At 34.4% G+C, this 20,722-nt stretch overlaps 1 protein-coding gene across 4 annotated transcripts in view; it reads right to left on the bottom strand.

Moving 5' to 3' along the window:
• Positions 1-20,722, bottom strand: part of ATRX (ATRX chromatin remodeler) — a 148,174-nt gene that overhangs the window by 87,894 nt on the left and 39,558 nt on the right. For all 4 annotated transcript variants that reach the window (XM_067548252.1, XM_067548253.1, XM_067548254.1 and 1 more), the window contains 5 exons: positions 18,925-18,992; positions 14,653-17,738; positions 10,541-10,613; positions 3,902-4,032; positions 3,252-3,428 (listed from right to left, as the gene is read on the bottom strand). In XM_067548252.1, the coding sequence (XP_067404353.1) occupies positions 3,252-3,428; positions 3,902-4,032; positions 10,541-10,613; positions 14,653-17,738; positions 18,925-18,992 (3,535 nt within the window). The remainder of the gene's footprint in view (positions 1-3,251; positions 3,429-3,901; positions 4,033-10,540; positions 10,614-14,652; positions 17,739-18,924; positions 18,993-20,722) is intronic.

Raw genomic sequence — 20,722 nt, 5'->3', positions numbered from 1 at the left:
CACAAAACATTAGTTTGCTTTAGAAATCACACTCCTGTAGTGTGCATTACCCCACCATGTAGACAATCCCTAAATTAGATTAAAATATGATTAGTCTACACTGTTAGTAACACAGTGTATTACTGTTTTATTTTTTTAAAAGTGAATGATTTTTTTCCCCGGCACCACCCATTTAATGGAACACTTTTGAGAATTACAAACATGAAGACAATTTCACATTTCTCCCTTTTTCCCCACCACCAAAATAAAAAACCCTAACGATGACCCTCAGCTGTGTCCCAAAGAAAATTTCTATATTTAATTAATTTTTCCACTACACAAAAGTTGAACCTCATTGCTTTAAAGTGTCACACCAATTTGGATTGACTTTTCACAATTTGGATTTGACTTTCACACATCAGACCAAAGAATTCATTGAATATAAGCCAAGTGTTGAAAAAGTACTTAATATATATTTGCAATGGATAGGAAGTTTAACAAATTTTCTCATTAAAAAGGGGGAAAGGAGGGAGTTGAAGATGAAGTAAACATAAATGGATACTTATTCTAAACGAATGAATACTCCCAGGGATGCTAAAGCCAATCAAGCCTCCTCCGCCTCCCCCCAACCCTGATAATGACTATGCAGATACAGGATGCATGCAGAGGTCACAGCTGTTACAGGAGAGCTGGAAGAGCAGTCACAGAGGATCTACAGAGCCATCCCACGCTGCTTCCAAGGGTTGAGAGTAGTGTTTCCTTCAAGCTCTGCGCAGTTCTTTACTTACAGCCAGTTTATTCATGCTTTGTGCACAGGAAGTGGAAAATAATATTTATCCAATACATATTAAAGTAAGTATTACAAAAATCAAGTCAGTGACAGAAAATAATCCCAGATTAAGACCTTTCTAGCTAAAAGGAGTTTTTAACAGAGTCAATCATACCACCATTACCTGTTGATATAAATAATAAAATTTTAAAATACACACAAATCTGAAGAGCTCAACCCAGATTGAGATACTGTGATTTTTAGTGAAGTATGCAGATTTAATATTCTGATGCAAAGACTGAGATAATATACATGTTGCTTTACTCAGTCACACTAAACATTCACTGCAAGAGCTAGTTTTTATCTCCTTTCAATGGATGTCAGTGCTTCTGGATAACAGCACTGCCAATGTCAAACATTAAAAAAATCATGAATCAGGCTCCCCAAAATTATGAGATACTGTCTTGGTGCACATGGGTCATGTTTTAAAGATTTTCTGCACAACCATGAGGGTCAGAAACTTCCCTCCCTACTCTCCATTCCACTCCCCCTCCCCCCAATGAAAAGCAGAGATTTTCACATAATCACTTGTCTCCAGAACTGGGGGCTTTAAGTAAAACATTAAACATCATGAGCTCATGATAAAATCATAAAAGATGGCAAGACTGGTATAAAAGATGATACACTTTGCATGAAATGGAAGAAATGAAGTGAACTCTAAGCACAAAGGATTTAGATTTGCCTTTTTTTATTTCTTAGAAGATGTTGATCCTGACAATGCTCATTAGCATTTATAAGCAGCTAAAATATAGTATGCTATTCAGTCCTATTGTATCATTTGTGAGTAATTCTGAACATACTGGAAAGCTATAGGAGTTTCCTACCAAATTGTATATGTTGCAATAAGTAAATAAAATGCTACTCAATAAATAATAATAGAAGATGAGTAACTGGGACTTAGATTTTGTTTGTTTTATGTACTCAGAGAGGTATAATAATAGAGGACCAAGTCATTGAGCTATTTGAAGTGAAAGAAATTTTACTGCTCCAGGTCAGAGCTGAGGTAATTGAGGAGGCTTAAGAGCAAAGGGTTCTGGAGACTGGTCTGGCCATTGGCCTGATGTTTTATTTGCTAAAAGAATACCGTAATAAAGTTACAACATTACAGAAAACACAAAAATGAGAAGTTTTATGAGGGAACACTATAATACAATACAGGATAATTCATCCTTTGGTACATGGAAGACTATGTGATTACACATGAGGATGATATGCCGGCATTACTGCAACACTAAAAATATAACTATGCTTTCTAATTGTGCAGTAGGGATAATTTGCTTCCAATGTAAATACACCATTTTCACTCTGAAATGCACAGTTATTGAGAGTTTACAGTGTTGCTATAGCAGTGTTGGTCCCAGTTGGCCCCATGGTTATTAGATGTAAAATCTGCACTAATAGTCACACCCTTTCTCCTCAGAGCAGAAAAAGCTAAGAGCCACATTCTTAGCGTCTTAAGACAATACAAAAAATGAGAAATAAAGCCAAATTTTCATTTAACAGTTCCAACTGCAGTCCAATTGCAAACCACCTTCAAAGAGCTTTGAGGGATGTAGAGTTTAACTCTCCAGGATGAAGGAAGTTTCTGGTGACACAATGGCCTATGTACAGTGTGAGGAAGACAGCAGCTACAGGAAGAGGAGGAGAAATTGAGTTTTCCTGAATTATGCCTATTTGATTTGGGATTAAGATTTCAAGACCAAACCAGAATAATCCAATTTTTTTTGGTGTGTGGGGGTGTTTAAATAGAGGAGAGGGAATTAAATAGACTAAACTATCCTGTTATATTCACTGTGTTATAGTGTGTTCTCACTATGTTATAATAAACCTAGAAACTGAACAAAGACAGACAACAACAGAGTCTGGGATGACAGCACAGGAGAAGGTGTGTAAAATATATATTTTAAAATTCCTAGATCAAAATTTGATTTGTCCAAATTATTCTAGTTTTTGATATATTGATTTAGTTTAAATCGACTTTAAGAAAGCGTGTTTGATGTTAACATAATTTTCTTTGAATTTGCTAGCTTTTCCCCTTGTAAATAAATCTTTCAAAATTGTTTCAAGGATAGTTAGGTGTTTTAATTATTATTTAATTAATCAAAACTTACCAAATGATTTCATGGGGAGTTTACTGTCCCATGATTAGAGATTATAATTAAAGTTAAGAGTATTCTGCAAAAAAATAACCTAATGACAAAAATTCAATGACAACACTATTTTCCCTTATCTGCCTATAGAGAGTTAATGGCACTGACGTTCTAAATCTCAATAGCAAAACATGGAATAATTAATGGTGTGAAATGGTAAGAGGAAGGTGTGAGGAAAGCATAACTTGGAATTCGAGGAAATGTTTTCTTCACTGGAAACCTCCATTATACACATCTGGACATATTTCATTGAAACACAAACATTCTACAACACAAACATTTACATTTTTTACCTTTCCTTCTATTTCTGCGTTTGCCTTCTTTTGTGTCTTTAGATTTCCCCTTTTTCTCTTCCTCAGATTCTCCATCACTCACACTTAGTTTGTGTCTCAGCAGTCTGTGTCTATATCTAGGCTTCTTAGACTCATCATCTGAATCAGATTCAGAATCATCTTCATTTTCATTCTCCTCTGTCAGAGAGAAAAGTCAGCACAGAACTCATACAGACTGCTATTTGCTCATTTAAGTTGCATTTCAACTATTAAGTATTTCTAGGAAGTTCTGAACACACATACCCTTTATCTTTGCAATGTAAATGGCTTTATCTTACAGTTATCCCATGGATTATCAATAGCAGCAATTTTATTTTCTAGTCATACATGTCACATACTTGAATGTCTTCTTGTCTTTTATTAATCAAATATTGCTTAGCACATAATCAGCTGGTTCTAAACTGGTTATAAAAATATGACCACAAAGTAAAAGTACACTTGCACAGCAGAACTATACTGACTGACTTCAGTTTGGTATCAATAAATGTATGTTTTGTTTGGGGATTATTTACTGATTTTACTGTTGTCATTCCCTGAAAGACTTCTGAAATTATCTGATATTATGACAGACACTAAAGCACCATTTTTTTCTGCTACATTTTGGTGCTCACCATCATCTTCTGCGTTTTCATTTTGCTTTGCAGTTTTCTTTTTTCCTTCATCTGATTCTTCATCTGAAGATGCATCCTCATCAGAGGAAAGATTGGCTTTGATTTCTTCTAAAAGCATTTTCTTCGCAATTCTTTGAAGCAAAACAAAAAATACCATGTATTCCATTGCTTACACAATAAAACAATGAATGACAAATCTAATCTTACATAATTCAGAATTTCAGTAACAGTGTTCAGAGCTCAGAAAGAATTATGAATGGAGAAAAATCATGGTGGTAAATGAGAGGATATTCTAAATGTTATTTCATATGTCAAATTAAACATGGTAATCTGCTTTGAAAAAGAGTTCTTTACAATGCTCCCAAATAAGCACTTTCCAATTTTAAAACCATGCTCATTGCAAATTTTGTTCAAATGTGATTTTTTTTTAAAGCAACATTTAATAACTTGGGCCCATTTTATTCCTCCGTACCTGTTCTAACTTTCAAGTCCCTCATCCTTTTTAATCAACTTTTATAATATTGTGGTGCAATATTAAGATGAACAATTCCATTTTTGTTTAGTTCTAAAAGACTCAAGAATTTTAAGTGTTGTGGGGCAAGTCCTTAAATGATTATAGGCAACAGTGAATCTCTGGACATTTTCCTCTATGCATTTAATTAGTGGTAAAGGCAGTATGCACTAAACACCTCAATTTGGATTCAGAAAGTAAATTATATGCACTGAAACACTTAAGTTTTCACACTGTCACTCCACATTTTGCTGCTGACGGCTGTTCCTGAGCTGTGTGTTACAATCCTTTATGTCTGTGCCCTTGTACTTCAAAGGAGATGCAGCAGGAGTTAGTGCAGTGTTTTATAGTACACACAGTTTCTCAAGAAGACGTGGTTGCCAATGGCTGGGAAAATCTACATCAGTGGAAGACCAGAGAAAAGGGATGAGAGCAGACTCACATCCTCTCAAACAACTGCCAGCAACCTTCTTAGTCTAAGTGGCCCACAGATGAAGAAAACAATGAATTGTCAAAAGTTACAGGTCTATATAAGCTTGCAGAGTCAGACTATTATCCCACTCTCTGTAGAACAAAAAAAAGTTGATCAACTTCTCATAGCCTCCCATATTTTCAGTTAAAATACAATGATTTAAACGATGAAAAAAATTATTCTTTACAGGGATCTTGCAACATAAAGGAAGATCCAGTATGAAAATACATACAGGGAAAAAGTGATGTACAAATGGACAAGAAAATCATGGATTTGATCTGAATACTTTACTTCAAGAAGGAGGGGGGGGGGGAATTGTCCCTAATAGGGGATCAGTTCCTATGGAACTGAGGAATGAAAAGAATAATATTTTTAAATATTTCTACTGTCTGCAATGTTAACATTAAGACTTCATGTATTTTCGAGGGAAGCAGCTATACTTACTCAGAAACCCAACTGAAAAGCCAGGAAATTGAACAGATTTATGCTTCATCTGGAACTGGCACAGAAAGAATTCAGCCTAATGTGTTGGTTTTTGTGTCACACAACTCAAAAGTCATTAGTAGTCAGGCTGAACAACAAAATATATTTTATTTTATTTAATTTTCCAGGAAGTAATTTGTGCCTCAAAAACAATGCCAGATTTTCCAGACCACTATATTTTATTTTCCCACTGCTTTTCAATTACACTTCAGCCATACAATATTTTCCCTCTTTTAACACGTTAATGTATTTTCAAATAACACAAGTTCAAGACTAGCATATGTTCAGTTGTTATTTATTTAAAAGAAAAAAAAAGGGGGGGGAATTAAAAAGTTATCCAAAAGCATGAAGATGTTTATGGCTGATGCACTAAGTCACACTGATCTGCAGCATCCAGAGCGGCAATATTAAGACATTAAAGAATTATGTGACCCATATGTAACTGGATGTTGTAAATCTATTATTTAAAACAAGTTGACTTAAAAAGTTGCTTTTAGTTACTTATATCAACATATGTCACTTTTTGGACCTGATCCAAAATTTACTGAAGTTCAGGGACAAAGCTTTTACATAAGAAACCCACTCAACACCAGGAAAGGAATAAGATACTGAAATAAATACAAATTTACAAAACTTAAAATTAAATTTAGGAGTTTCAACATACTGTCCTGTAGCAGTGCACCTAAATGATTTCACATTATCCTATTTAGTTCTAAAAGAGTTAATAAAACAGAAATTGGATAACAATCCTTACCTGCATTGCAAGCCATCTTTTAAAATATAAATATAAATATATATATATATATATATATATAAAATAAAGTGGATTTTGACTCTTAAAAGGAGGTTTTTTCACATTTATAGAATGTTTGCTGAGAGAAATCTAAAGAATACATTCATCAGAGTTTCTTCACAAACACAAACTCTAGTACGCACATACAGAAGAATGTTACTTCATCTCTATTCCAGTCTGCTCCTAAAGATCCCCAGGTCACTGTCCATAGTACCATCATCATCTGAACTTCCTCAGGCTGCATAATTTTAATGATTACTAATTAATAAGCATTTCTTAAATTGGCAGATTAATAAGTAAGTACTTCTATCTTCTATAAGACATTAAAAAACCACTCATTTTTCAGTTAGTGAATGAAGGTTCAAACACTTCACATCAACAGAAAATGCAGCTATTTATTTAATAGAAATAAGAAAAATTTTAGTCCTCTAAAAACTAGATTCTCTCTAATATGTTCCATTTAAATGTGCTCTAGTGTAAAAATGTAAAGCATGTTTAGAAATTAGTATTTTTCTATCTTTGGTGTAATCAAAGGGCTAAATATAATGAAATGGGTAAACATACTGAAAAGATAGTGCTGAACAGATCAAACTCTATAAATGCTTCTGATAAACGTTTGGCATAATGATATTCACATCATCATGTGAAACTGGGTGTTTAGCTCTTGAAATCAGTTTTATTAAGTTAAATTATATCTGGCCTCAAAGTAATAAAATCTAATCCAACTCCACGTTCAACTTTCAAATCAGAATCAGAATAATGAAGCCTGAAGATGAGCCTACACTGACAAACTCTCATTCTTTTCAGCACTTGGTTCAACATCAAACTGTAGAAGTGCCAGGACAATACAGATTATGATAGTGTGAAAATCTCTTCCCCCAATAAACCTGTGGTGTTAAAATATTATTTATTTTCCTTACATCAGGGGACTGAGGTGAATTCTTAGCCAACATCAATTACAATTAAATGCTATAAAAATTTTAAGTAAAAACAAAAAAACAAACAAAAAAACACCACGTGAGGCCATACAATCCATTCGATTGCACACTGGACTGCAAGTGAGAAGACCTGCATGCTATTCCCAGTTCTGCCACTGACCTGCTGTGTGATCTTGAGCAATTCGTTTAATTTCTTTGTGCCTCTGGTCTCCACTCCCTGTAATGTCTAAATAGACAGTAACCTTTGTGCAAGGACTGTTTCTCAATCTGCGTTTGCACAGTGCCTTGCAAAATGAGGCCCCTGATCTCCATCAGGGCTTCTAACCACTAATTTAATACAAAAAATATTATACTGTATAAATTTTAAATAAGTCATGGCTTAGGTATTCCTTTTCTTTATAACAATGGAATTCTTGAAATATTCATTTGTAAACTAAATAACTACCAGATCATTTGCTAATTTATGCCAGAAAAAACATTTTCAAGTGGGCAAAATGGGAAAAATTTTGGTTTCATAATCACAAGGTAGGGCTACCTTGAGGTTATTCTTCAGACATTCCAGCAATAATGGAATAGTAGATCGGTCCTCTCATGATATGGTTTAAAGTCCACATGATAAATGGCACCATTCTTTGTTCATGAAAGTTACAGAGCCAAAATGACTGACTTATTTAAAGCTTGTCAAAAATCTTGAGGATATAATGTTGTCACTGTAAAACAAATTTAACTAAAAATATCAGAATTTAACTAAAAATATCCATTAGCACTGTGTGTTAACATTCCTAATTAAAATCAAATCAACTCACAGGTGGTGTCCAGAAACACATTAGTTATATGTATAATCAAACTGTCCAAAGTAAGCAGTTAAAGAGACAAAACCACAATAATAAGCACCATCCTTTAAGATGGAGTATTAGAAATTTAATTAACTTAACCTTTAGCATATTTTTAATGTTCAGTTCTATTTATAATTTTATGTATGTATGTTTGACTGACATTTAGTACACACACAAATACTTTCCTTCAGAATAATCTACCAAATACTTTGTTCTATATACTGTACTATGTCTTTGTTTCAACTATCTGATTTTCAGAGTCAGAGCTGTATTACAATTAAATTAAATGCTTGGACAAGAAAAATGTTTTACAAAAATTTATTGCATCCATCAAATACTTAAAGGCATTCTGTATTAATACACTATTTACCTCTTAATAAACAAAACTACTGCAAACATATTAACAGTACCATTTAAAAGATCAGAAGGACCAACAATAAACAAATACAAAACATAAGATGAAAGCATACAGCACTGTCTATCATATTATAACCCATTCAGATATTGCACTTTGGCAAAGATGATTTCAAGATTTAAAAAAAAAATATATATATTCATGTCATTCACATTCAAATGTATTCAAATAATAGACCTTCTAAACTAGAAGCTTGCAAACATGAGAGTGCCCACACTATAAATATCTCCTGGGTACTAGGTACCCTCTTTGGCCTGGTAGAAAAGAGGCAGCTTGTCTGAGTAGCAGAGAAAATTTTTTTTTTTAAAGTAGTGTTAAGTAAAGAGAAAACTTTTTTTTTTTTTTTTTTTTTTTTTAAATTTTCTCAAATTGTGTTCCATCTTTTTACAATGTTGTACCAGTGGTTACAGTAACAAGTACAATGACTGTTGAATGTTATATTAGTGTGTTCAGTTATTATTTCCTGAAGAGAGAAAAGACTATTTGGTAACAGATACCTCCCCATCTCAATAACGTATACTCAGGATATTTCCTAGATAAAAAAATTAAACAATGATTCAGTTTAAATAAAAAGTTTCAGAAGCGGATTTTAAAACCTAAAAAAATATAATGATATTTTGTGATTAAATCTATTTTGTTCAAGCTCTAACAGGGTTGTATTGAGAAACCAAGGATATCCTCCCAAGCTAATAGGTAAAATCTACCAGTTAACATTTGTACTGTAAAAGCTAAGCTTTCTATGACAAATATTTGCTTTAAATTATCTGAATCATCAACCAAAAACCTCTTTAAAATGTAACAAAGTTAGAGTGAAATTAAAGTGTAATTTTTTTTTAATCTTGGGTTATATGTTGTGCTTATGGCACTGTGCTGTCAGTCCCTAAAAAGTGATTTTTTAAAAAGCGAATTAACATGTTTGCTTAAATTTTAAAACTGAAAATACAGAAGAGTTAGATTAGCAGCAACATTTCTGTACCCAACTGAGGTCAATACAGGATACAAAATCATGTTTCTAAAATTCACTTCAGTTATTTATCAAAAGGTAAACTTTGTGGAACAGACACCATGTTCTATGCTAACAAGGCTCAGAAGCAGAAAAGCTCACTCCATCAACAGTTGTGTTGCAAAGTTACAAAGTCAGTCCCACATTTACTACAGGCCAAAAAAAAAATCAGTTTCAGAAATACTGTATAAAGTTTTCTTGGAAAAGCAGTCTAACTACACTAGCTTCCAGAAAGAAACTCCTGCTCATAACTGAGTATTTAGCATATAGAGTCCCTTTAACTTAATACTTTGTTTATGCTGTGCAGTTACTAATTAGAAAGCCGAACTCTTTTACATTTTATTTTATTCTCTATCCAAGCTACTTTTTGACAACTACATTGTATTAGTAAAATAAGACATACGTTTAAAAAAATCTAACTAAAGTTACATCAATTAAGTTTTATAAATTTAAATTTTAAAACTAAATACATACGTAGGCCCAAATCCTGAAATCATTCATGCACATGCTTCACTTTATGCATGTGAGTAGTTCTCTTGATGTCAAGTAAGCCTATATATAGAGTGCTTATAGCATCAAGACCTTAACCATCACCTAAGTGATTTCAGGTATTCATCAATGAATTAAACCACAACTTGATTAACAGTTCGGGAAATCCATGAAAATGTTTTCCCCATAAACATAAGTGTTCCCACACTTCTGGTTTCTTTTTTTAATGAGATACGGTGTTTTTAATAAAAAAGAACCAATTATGAACTCTTAATAATCAGGATCCGCTACAAAGATTTTATCACTGTATATTGCACAGATGCCAATGTTTATCATCTATGCATGTAAACTGCTGAAATTCACATTTATCAAAGTAGGCTTTTACTTGTCTCAATGAAGAACTTATCACAAAACCCACATTGTACATAGGAATATAAAACAGACAGTGCTGCAATGCATTTATAACACACCCTATGCAAGGTGTGTTAGTTAACACTTCTAAATATTTTCTTTGCATTTCTGGATTTTGGCCTCTGTTTTCTGGCCTCTCGTTCAAACTTGCGGGAAGCCTGTGAGCGAGTCTTTACAAGGCAGGCAGTCCTGGTTTTTACAACCTGCTTGCTGTTCCGTTGCACCGGTTTGCGCCCACGCCTAGGGTGTGTTATAATCTTTTTAAAGTCCTTATGGATGGAATCATACCTATTCTCAGGATCGTCGTCCTCCTCCTCCTCCTCCACTGGTACAGCCCCTGATTTAGTCTCTCCTTCATCCCCTGGGAAAAGAAGTCAGAGACACATTTGACATAAGGATAAAACCAGCAATGCACATATCATTTGCTACTGCACACGGCCTGCTGTACCAAACAATCAATTTAAAGATAACATGGTACTAAATATCACAACTCGGCCTTTAAAAAAAGTAATCTTGAGTAGACAAACATTCCCCCATACAATATCTAATATTAGAAAGCTCTTTGAAGCAAAAGCCTTGTCAACATCTATATCTACAATTGTAAGTGACAAGCAAATCCTTAGTACTATATAAAATGTAGCCATAATTTGTACAGATTTTACTTTAAAGTGCATAAAAATTGAATGCTCCACTATTCAAGTATTTTTAAAATGAAAATTTCATATTTTATTATCCACTTCACGACTGGATTCCCATCACCAAATTCACATAGGCTGAAAAGAAGATGGCAAATAAACAACTGTACTATCAACTTCAATATATACAACAGCTTGCTTACTCATAACTGAGCTGCCTACTCTTCCCAAGAAATACTTCAGCAGGAAAAGTTTCTCCTGCTGACCTACTTTCCTCTTTGTACTACTAAGAACCACACAACACACTTCCATCTTAGAACATGCACATTTATGTATGTATATATTAATATAACTATGTACATTAACCTCAGAGCAACAATATCAAAATTCAGCTGCATATTATGTAATATGCCTCATAAATGCAAGAAGTTAATATACCTAACTTATCTATTAAAACCAGAAGTCAACTTAAGGAGGCAGAAATTTTCTCCCTCCTTAAAATTAAGTACAAGAGAAGGGGGCTATACATTCTTATCTAAACCATGCTATCTACTTTTTTAGTTCATACACTGTATTTTTTCCCCTTAAATGTTTTTAAGTCTTTTAAATGTTAGCTTGCAAATGGAATGACAAAGAGTATCCGGCAAAATGTGCTAACCTCCTTCCAGTATAGTCTATGGACATTCAGTTTACCCATTGAAAATTTATTTTTTAAAAACAATTTTCTGATGGTCCAGTGATATTTAGCTCTGTTACTAACAGACTGTTTCCACTTAGACATGTCAATGTAGCTACAGAACACCAATAAGAGGAGGAATTGATCCAAAAGGGGTCAAATTAGTGTTCTTTGTTACTGCTTCACATGGCTTTCAAGATTCTCTAGTTGATGTAACATTGCCATGGAATGGGAGTCAGCTAGCAATCAGTAGTAGGACTGGATATCAGGGGACCTACTAAAGAAGAGTGTAATAGTAAAGAAGAGAGTTAGATAAGGAAATCTTTTATTGATGCTCTACAATATTGACCTATATACCAAGCAGCTTCACTTTTGAATCTCTACTTAAAGATTGTACGTTATGTCAAATTTTGTAATGGTTTTGCAATGTGAAAAAAAATACTCTTTTGGAGACTTAACATTCCCTACCAGTTAGGCAGATGATTGGCAAAATAAGAATTGTTGGATAGAATAATCAGCAAACGTAAATTGAGTAGCAAGTCAGAATTCACTGTTCAATACCACTGCCAGGGGTAGAAGAGGAACTGAGGGATGGCTGTGGCTGCTTCACCCTTTCTCCCCTGGTACTGTAGCATGCACAGATGCAGGGCACATGCCTAGCTCCAAAAGACATTACGTTAATCAAAAGACTCCAATCTCACATGCATGAAATGCATATGCAACTACACTGGGATCCACACTGACACATACCCAAAGAAGTGGTTATTCTAAGATGACCTGTTGAATTTGGATAATGTTAAGTAGCTCCTATAACATACCAAATCTCCTCTAAGATATTCTTTAGGTAGAACACAAGAGAGGTACAGAAAGCTTTATGTTAAATCTTGTGCTTACTGCATATTCAGAGCTGAGTTAATTGCATTGTTTCCAAATCAAAGTAGCTTCAAACAGGGAACATACCTTATAAATAGAACCAGTTTCCTGAATTATCTGCAGTTGCCAGACTTTCTGAACAGTCTCAACTCTTTATATAAGGGAGATCAGTGAAGAGCCTTAAATTTTTAATTTAAGAATGGTTAAATCAAGCCATTGATACTAGATTAGTAGATTAGAAGCTCCTACGTTAATATAGAGCATCAGACTACCTCTCCCTAAAGCAGGTTTAAAAAACAAAAACAACACTTGGACGACCACAACTTCAGAATTTAACAACATCCATTACACACACCACTGCCCGTTAGGTAAATGAGCATGTTCCAGCTCCACTCTATGTGTACATGAAAATCAACTTTGTATAAGAGTTCTGCACAACTGTTTTAGATTTTGATACTGTATTATCATCAGAATAGTAATATATGAATATGATGTACCCTTAACAACTACTCTAAAAGCAATGGCTCAATACATTGTTAACAAAACTTTGCTCTTTTACAGTGCTTTCTATCCAAGGTCTCAAATTCACAAAGATTATTCAATAAAGTACCATAACACCTCTTTGAAATAGACAAGTATTATCTTCATTTTACATATAGGGAAAAACAAACAAAAAGGTTAAGCAGCTCCCCTAATGTCAAACCATCTGAGGCAGAACTTGCAACAGAACTTGGGAATTCCTGAGGTCTGTGCTTTAAAGGAACACTGTGAACTTGAATTTTCTGAATTAACTAATTTAAAAAGAAACAAATACATTTTATGATATAATATCCTTTAAAAATAAAAACAAAAAAATGTAAAACATCTGTTACTTTTAAAAAATGTACAAAGGCCTGCTCCCCTATTGATTTTTTGGGAAGGGAGACCTAAAAGCAACAATGAACCTGACCCCTTCCCTCCCTCTCTGCACACATTCCTGCCTACTGCATCTTGATTCAGCTTCACCAGTTATGGGGAAGAGTGCGCACCAAAAATAATACAGTGAAACCAGGTACAGAAAAAAGTATTGTAGAATGCCAAAGGAAACCGTCTGGAAAGAGTTTCCCTTGATTGTATCCCTTTAACCTCAAGATAACTATTCCTCTTTATTTTTAGGTTCTCCAAGCCTAAAAGTTCCAACTGTGCTGCTTTGAATTTCTTTATTCCTAAAAAAAGACTAATCAGATGCTGATCAAAGGGGGTCCTCAAGTCTGAGCAAGAAAAAGAATTAGCCCCCATGCTCTCAGAGGCACTCTTAAATTGCAGAAAAATCTGCTTAAGTAATAAACAGCAGCCTGATAGACATTAGCAACAGGTGTCATTTTAGTTAAATAAAATTACTACAATCTATTTCATGGGACACAAAGATAATCTAAAGTTTCAAAGGGGTAGCCATGTTAGTCTGTATACAGCAAAAACAACGAGAGTCCTGTAGCACCTTAAAGAGTAACAAATTTCTGTGGGCATAAGCTTTCGTGTTTTTCATGCATCTGACGAAGTGGGTTGCAGGCCACGGAAGCTTATGGCCACAAAAATTTGTTAGTCTTTAAGGTGCTACAGGACTCTATCTTAAACAAAAAAACAACAAACAAAAAAAAAAGACATCTACTCAATTTTAAAAGTGCACATGCATAACTATAGCTAAACCTCCACAGGCCACATTATACCACAAAGCTTGATACTTTTCTCCATTACATACCCTAAACTTGAATATATGATGTGAGCTCTCCTGTTCTTTACTACCTAAACCAAACTCTTGTTCTGTATTTATTAAGCAGACAAAAGCAACTAAGAATAGCCATAAGAAAGCCAGACTACAATCCAACACACTTGGTGCTAACAGACTATGGCTCCAGTTTCTCAAACCTCTTCTTAAAAATTAAAAATTAAATAAAAAGTCTTAGATTATTTATAAATTAAGTTAAATGGCTGTTTGCCTCGGTTAGCACAAGTCAAATGGTAACAGGCTGCAAGTGACATTACAAAACTTCTGAACACACCATATTAGAAAACAGGATTTAGAAATATTGCTTAAGTTTTGGAATGCATGGTCACATTCATGAATATTTTCACTTAAACATTTGCAATACTAGATTATTAAATCAATATGACTATCCAACTCATACTATCTATCTCCCTGTATGAATATGCTAACCAAATTGTAGACCTTTGCACACCTGAAGACTGACAAAATCCTGTGTTGGAGGACAATATTAAGCTTTCAGTCACTGGCTTAATCTTCTGCTCATCACTGCTTCCATCGTCATCTGAATTCTGGTCATCAATTTCTTTCTCATCTGATGAGGAGGAGGAGGTGATGTCATCCTTCTGTTTTTTAGAAATTCTTCTTTTTTCTTTTAAGTTACCCTTTTTATTTTTCTTAGCTGACACCTTTTTACTTTTTGTTTTGTCTTCGTAAGAATCCTCATCAGAAGAGGACAATGAGTCATTCTTTTCTTTCTTCGAAGTTTTCTTTTTGTAGCTTACTTTTTTCTTTTCTTTAACTTCTATTAGTTTTTTATTCAGTTTAACATCTTCAGAAGAACTCTCCTCTTTCTTTGGGGACTTCTCAGCATCTGAAGATGAATCGTTCTGCACCTTCTTAGATATTCTCTCTCTCAAATTTCTCTCTCTCTTTTTCTTAACAGCCATTTCATTTTTACTCTTATTTTCAGAGGAAATGCAGCTCTCTTTTTCTGGGGATGATTTATCTACATCAGAAGAAGAGCCATCTTGTTCTTTCTTGTAATTTTTCTTTTTTAAGTTTTCTTTTTTCTTTTCTTTACCTTCTGTTCCTTTTTTACTCTTGGTTTTATCTTCTAAAGAATCACAAACCTGCTCTTTCTCTGGGGATGATTTATCTACATCAGAAGAAGAGCCATCTTGTTCTTTCTTGTAATTTTTCTTTTTTAAGTTTTCTTTTTTCTTTTCTTTACTTTCTATTCCTTTTTTATTCTTGGTTTTATCTTCTGAAGAATCACAAACCTGCTCCTTTTCTGCAGATTTCACAGTACCATCTGAAGAAGAATCATCCGGTACCTTTCTCTTTTTCAAATGTTTGTCTCTCTTTTCTTTTGTTTCTGCTCTTTTATCATCAGAAGAATGGCAACTCTCCTCTTTCTTCAGGGATTTCTCAACGTCAGATGATCCACCATCCTGCTTCCCCTTCGAAGTTCTTTCTTTTAAACCTCTGTTTTTCTTTTCATTGACCGCTGTCCCCTTACTAATTTTTTTATCTTCGGAAGAATGACTAATCTCCTCTTTCTCTGCGGATGACTTCTCAGCATCATCAGATGATTCAACTTGCTGCTTCTTCACATTTATCTTTTTCTTACTGGTAGATCCTTTTTTAGTCTGTTCATCTTCAGAAGAATCATAATTCTCTTCTTTTTTGGGGTATTTCTTTTTGGCTTTTTTTGCAGACTCTATTTTACTCAAACTCTTTATCTCTCTTTCTAACTCTGAATCATAATTTGAAGAATCCGAAGGGTTCTGTCGTTTCTTTTTTGCAGAAGTGGAGTCTTTAGTTGATTTGTCTTTTTTGGCATCTAAATCTGAACCAGAAGTGGAGCTTTTTCTTTTTCGCTTTCCATTCTCATACTTCACTGGTTGTTTTGTTAGATCATTTAACGCATTCTTCTGAACTTTACTGAATGTCTCACTATTGCTATCAATATCTGAGGAACTATGACTAATCATGGCTACATTTTTAAGGACTGCTGGCATCTCATCAGAATCCGAACTTTGGTCCAATATGTCTGATTTTTTGGATTTAGAAAGCTTATTAGGTTTAGGACTATCAGTAGTACTGTCAGAAGAATTTCTTTTATCTTTTTTTCTCCTTGACTGGGTTGATGATTTTTGCTTGCGCTTCTCACTGTATGTGTCATTGCTGTCCTCTTCTGAATTAGATGTTAAAGGATTTATATCTGTTTGACGCCTCAGAGGAGTGGTCTTCACACGTGGGGACCTCCTGAGATCAGATTCCTCTACAAAAGGGACAGTTTCATTTTCACGTGAGCGTTCATTACTAATATCATGATTTTCTTTTCCAGAATCACAGTTTTCTGCCTTGGGTGTTACATCAGCATTCCCTTCTCCCTTTACTGGAATACTGTCTTGATCTTCAGCTTTAGCTGGAGAATCAGAAAGGGAAACAGGAGTCAATTTTACATACAATTCTTTTCTTACTTTAGCTGCTGCTTTTAACTTGGTGCCTCCTTTAATGTCTTTTGAAAGTGTAGTAGATTTTATATTCACATTTACTGTCTCCAGCTCTGTTGCTGTACTTCCATTGCCATGTTCATCTGCTACACTTGGAGTTTCCATAGCAGATTCTAGAGTCTCAAAAATATCTTCAGGGACTGATGAAGGAACAGACACAATATCCATGTCTAAAGCCTCAGTACTATTAGGTTCATACTGAGGCTCTTCATTTGTCTCAGACTTTTTATCTTCATTGTTAGTATTCTTGTTTTCTGTTTGTTGTGTTGCTGGAACACTTTGGTCCATGGGCTCATTGTCAGGCTGTTCTGACACAGCTTTTTTCACTGACTTTACAGTGTCCTCTTTCAACTCTGCATGTTTCTTTCCTTCATCTCTTTTCACTTCATTTTTTTCTGGTTTAATATCCGTGTTTTTTTCTTTGGTATTCCTCTCTTTAACATCCAAAGCTTGAATCTCTTGATTCAGACCTTCTTCTAATGCCAGATGAGCTTTTTTTATGTCACTCAACACAGACTTAAAAGCTTTCAGCTGACGTAACTGTATGGTATGGTTTATTTCTGAATTTTCTGTTGCCATTTTCAAAAAACTTACAAAACTAGCGTTCATATTAGTTGTAGTCTCAACCAGTTTTTTTGCCTTTTTAAGCAGGTCTTTTGGCACCATTAGTGCTTTATAGGAATAGGTTAAAGTACCAGAATATGAGTCATCTAATTTCTTTTCTTCTCCATTACAATTTGAAATATTTCTCTTTGGAGAAAATTTGAGTGTGTGATCATACAATTTACTTTTTTCACTCTCAACTCTGATCTTCTTTTTGTTTTGTTGCAATAACTGTTCTAAATTTTCAAAAACACTGTCACATGCAGTGACCAAGTCCAACAAAGGTTCTGGGTGGCAAATGTAGCAATGCCATTGGTTATTTTCATCCATTATGGCTGACAGTTCCTTTCGGCCCAGATTGCGCAAAATGCACTTTTTGCAGAAGGCATTATGGCAAAAGTCGCAGCAAATTAAGTTTCCACCTTCAGCACACCATCTGAAATAATGATTGGGAAATGTTAAAATGCTACTCCCAAAACAATTTATATCAATTATTTAGGCAAATACAGTTTAATTGAAACTTTTAAAAGTTTGATTTAAACAGTTTTCAATAGTCAAAAATAGTTATTAATCAAAGACAAAAGGCTTCATTTCAAAAGATGGCAAACAGACATCTACTAATTTAGAACATTAAAGCACTATAATTAACAAACAAAACTTTGAAGTCAGTAGATTAAAATGTTGAACTAACAGTTCAAAAAACCTGAAAGACCAGAAATATACAAGCAGAGCTCCAAACATCCTTGCCTAGCCTCCATATATTAACAGGAGAACCTAAAAAATTGCCACATGAAAGAAACTTAAGTCTTCCCTGTTCAGTACAAGAATTATAAGTGTATGGTCTTTTGTTGTATAGTGATATAAACTGCACCTCCCATTCTGACCTATGAGACAGTTACAGGGCTATGGAGACCCATTTTTCAGAGGTTCATGAGGTACTGGATGGGGAGGGAGGTATCCTGAATCGTGTATACTCAGTGTGGGAGGAAATTTTTCTTTTTGAATATGTCAGGTGCACAAAGTCTGACCAAGACCGGAAAGTGTATGGCATAGAGCAAGTTTATCTAACCCACAGTTACTGGACAGATGCAGAGTTCTGGGTGGACTATACCTGGATAGTAATATGAGACCATGTGGCCTCTGGCTGATGACATAAGAGCAAGAGAGGATTTTAGCCTCCACCTTTTACATATATGAGAGTGGATTTGCAGTTTACAGACCAACATATCAAGTTTTCTCTGGGACAATGAGCTTTTGAGGCCCACTGCTAAATGCTATTTAGGGGATAATGAACAAAAGACAGATAGAAAGCTGGTGTCGGAAACGTAACTAAGTATACATAGACTGATACTTAGGTTTTAGTCATGTGATGTTCAACTTTTAACCAACAGGGCTAATTACTTGATTTCTTTATATCTATGTTTTCGTAGTGTGTATTCAAATTTAAAATTGAAATATTAACAATGTTATGGGTGTATGGGTTGTACAGTGGGCATTTCCTGGCAGTTTATGATTGACTAGGCTCTCTGGTGCTAGACTTTAACTATTAAAAAGTACTCCCCAATCATTGATTATTGCTTTTATTGAGGTGGGTAGTATTATAGTGGTCTTTACATGCTTACCTACACTGTTCATCCATTCCATCTGAATCACGACTAATGTCATCGCTCATATAATATTTGTAGCAAGTCTGCAAGGAAAATAGTTGGACAAGAAATTTTTTCAATTCAAATCAGATGGAATTTAATATATCTTTATGACATCATCTAATGAATGCATTAAAGTCAGACTCTATAAAAATGTTCTTAGAACTTCAAATCATTGTCTATAAATGAACACTAGAAACCCCTTTAAGATGTTCATTCTCTTATTTTCACCTGCTGTTTACAAAATTGTAGGCAACCTTAAAAACACTCCAAAAATACAGCTCTTAAACAGTGACTTTTCTGAACTGAATGGTACAAGAAGACTTATTTGAAAATTAGGTATATTTACTTACTTTTGAAGGCTACACTTTTTTGTATTCTAAAACTTCCAAGTTTACTATTACTTTTTATAGTCAGTTTTAGTTTACACTTATATCTGCATAGCTACATCAATCAGGGGAGTGGGAAAAAAACCCAAACACACCACTCATCAACATAGCTAAGCCGAAAAAATATTCAGTGTAGCTGCAGCTATGTCAATAGAAGATGGCTTCCGCTGATGTAGCTAACGTCGCTTAGAAAGGTGGTGTTCCCACAGTGAAAGAAAAACTTATTTTATTGTAGTCTGCATCTATACTAGGGGGCTTTGTTGGCAGAGCTATGCCAACATAAGCTTTGTAGTCTGGACATAGCTTTTATCTTTTTAAATTCTGGGAAAATCAACATCACAGTAAGAACCAAAATTACATACCTTCATTGGAATGCACAATTTTATCCAAACTATCATTTCAACTTCATGTTGTTCTTGATGTTAGCAACACAACAATTAATTTCATAAACTCTGTTCCCATACTAAATTAAAAACCTTTCAAATAAGATTTGTGCGCTACCAAAGTCTGTTAAGATTAAGCTTCCTGCAACACGTACTTTAGCAAGTTTAGCACATAACCCATAAATTAGATTATCTATACACAGAAGTATGTGGCTACTAGTCTGATCAATCACTTAGTAAGAAATCTGGGCACATGCCCACTTGATTAACAGTATTGACTGCAGTTACTGAATTTGTTAGAACTTCAGAATTTGACCTTTCTCAGTCTTTATTTAAGTAGAGCTCCAGAGACTTAGCAGTTTTGCTTGAATAAGAGCTGACTAAAGACTGTAGACCAAATTCTGCCCTCACTTATACCCACTGCCTTCACAATCCTGAAAAAGAGCTTCAGGGTCTGCCCTGCAAGTGTATGTGAAGTCATGAGGGAATACAGAGTCCAATACCTGGTCATCTTATCTCAAAAAAGATATAGCAAAAACAAATGATTCAGAGATGGGCAACAAGAATAGTTGGAGGCATGGGAAAGCTCTCCCATAAACAGATATTGAAAAGTCTGGAACTGTTTATCTTAGGATGAAGACAAATAAGAAAGGTAAGACAGACAAATATGAAAGGATACAGACATAGAAAACAAGGAAAGGTATACAGAATTCTTGATCTGTTCCCCCTTTCTCACAATATTAAAAAACAAGGTAGCATTCAATTAATTTAAAATACGAAATGTAAAACTGATCAAAGTAAATAATTTATCACAACACAATTAACCAGTGTAAACTCACTGACACAAGCTATAATTGACATTAAGAGCTCAGTAAGTTTAAAAAACTAGATAGGACATTTATACATACAAGAAGAATAGTCAGAGTTACAATGGTTAAGGATTTTTAAACAACAAATCAAGAGTTTTGGAAAGGATTCAGGGTTTTTCTGGGGACTGGAAGC

Source organism: Emydura macquarii, unplaced genomic scaffold (genome assembly GCF_026122565.2).
Source record: "Emydura macquarii macquarii isolate MOO-44397 ecotype Brisbane River unplaced genomic scaffold, CSIRO-AGI_Emac_v2 contig_1253, whole genome shotgun sequence".
NCBI lineage: Eukaryota > Metazoa > Chordata > Testudines > Chelidae > Emydura > Emydura macquarii.
Note: the sequence above shows the minus strand (reverse complement) of the source record. Positions and strands in the feature narration are given on the sequence as shown.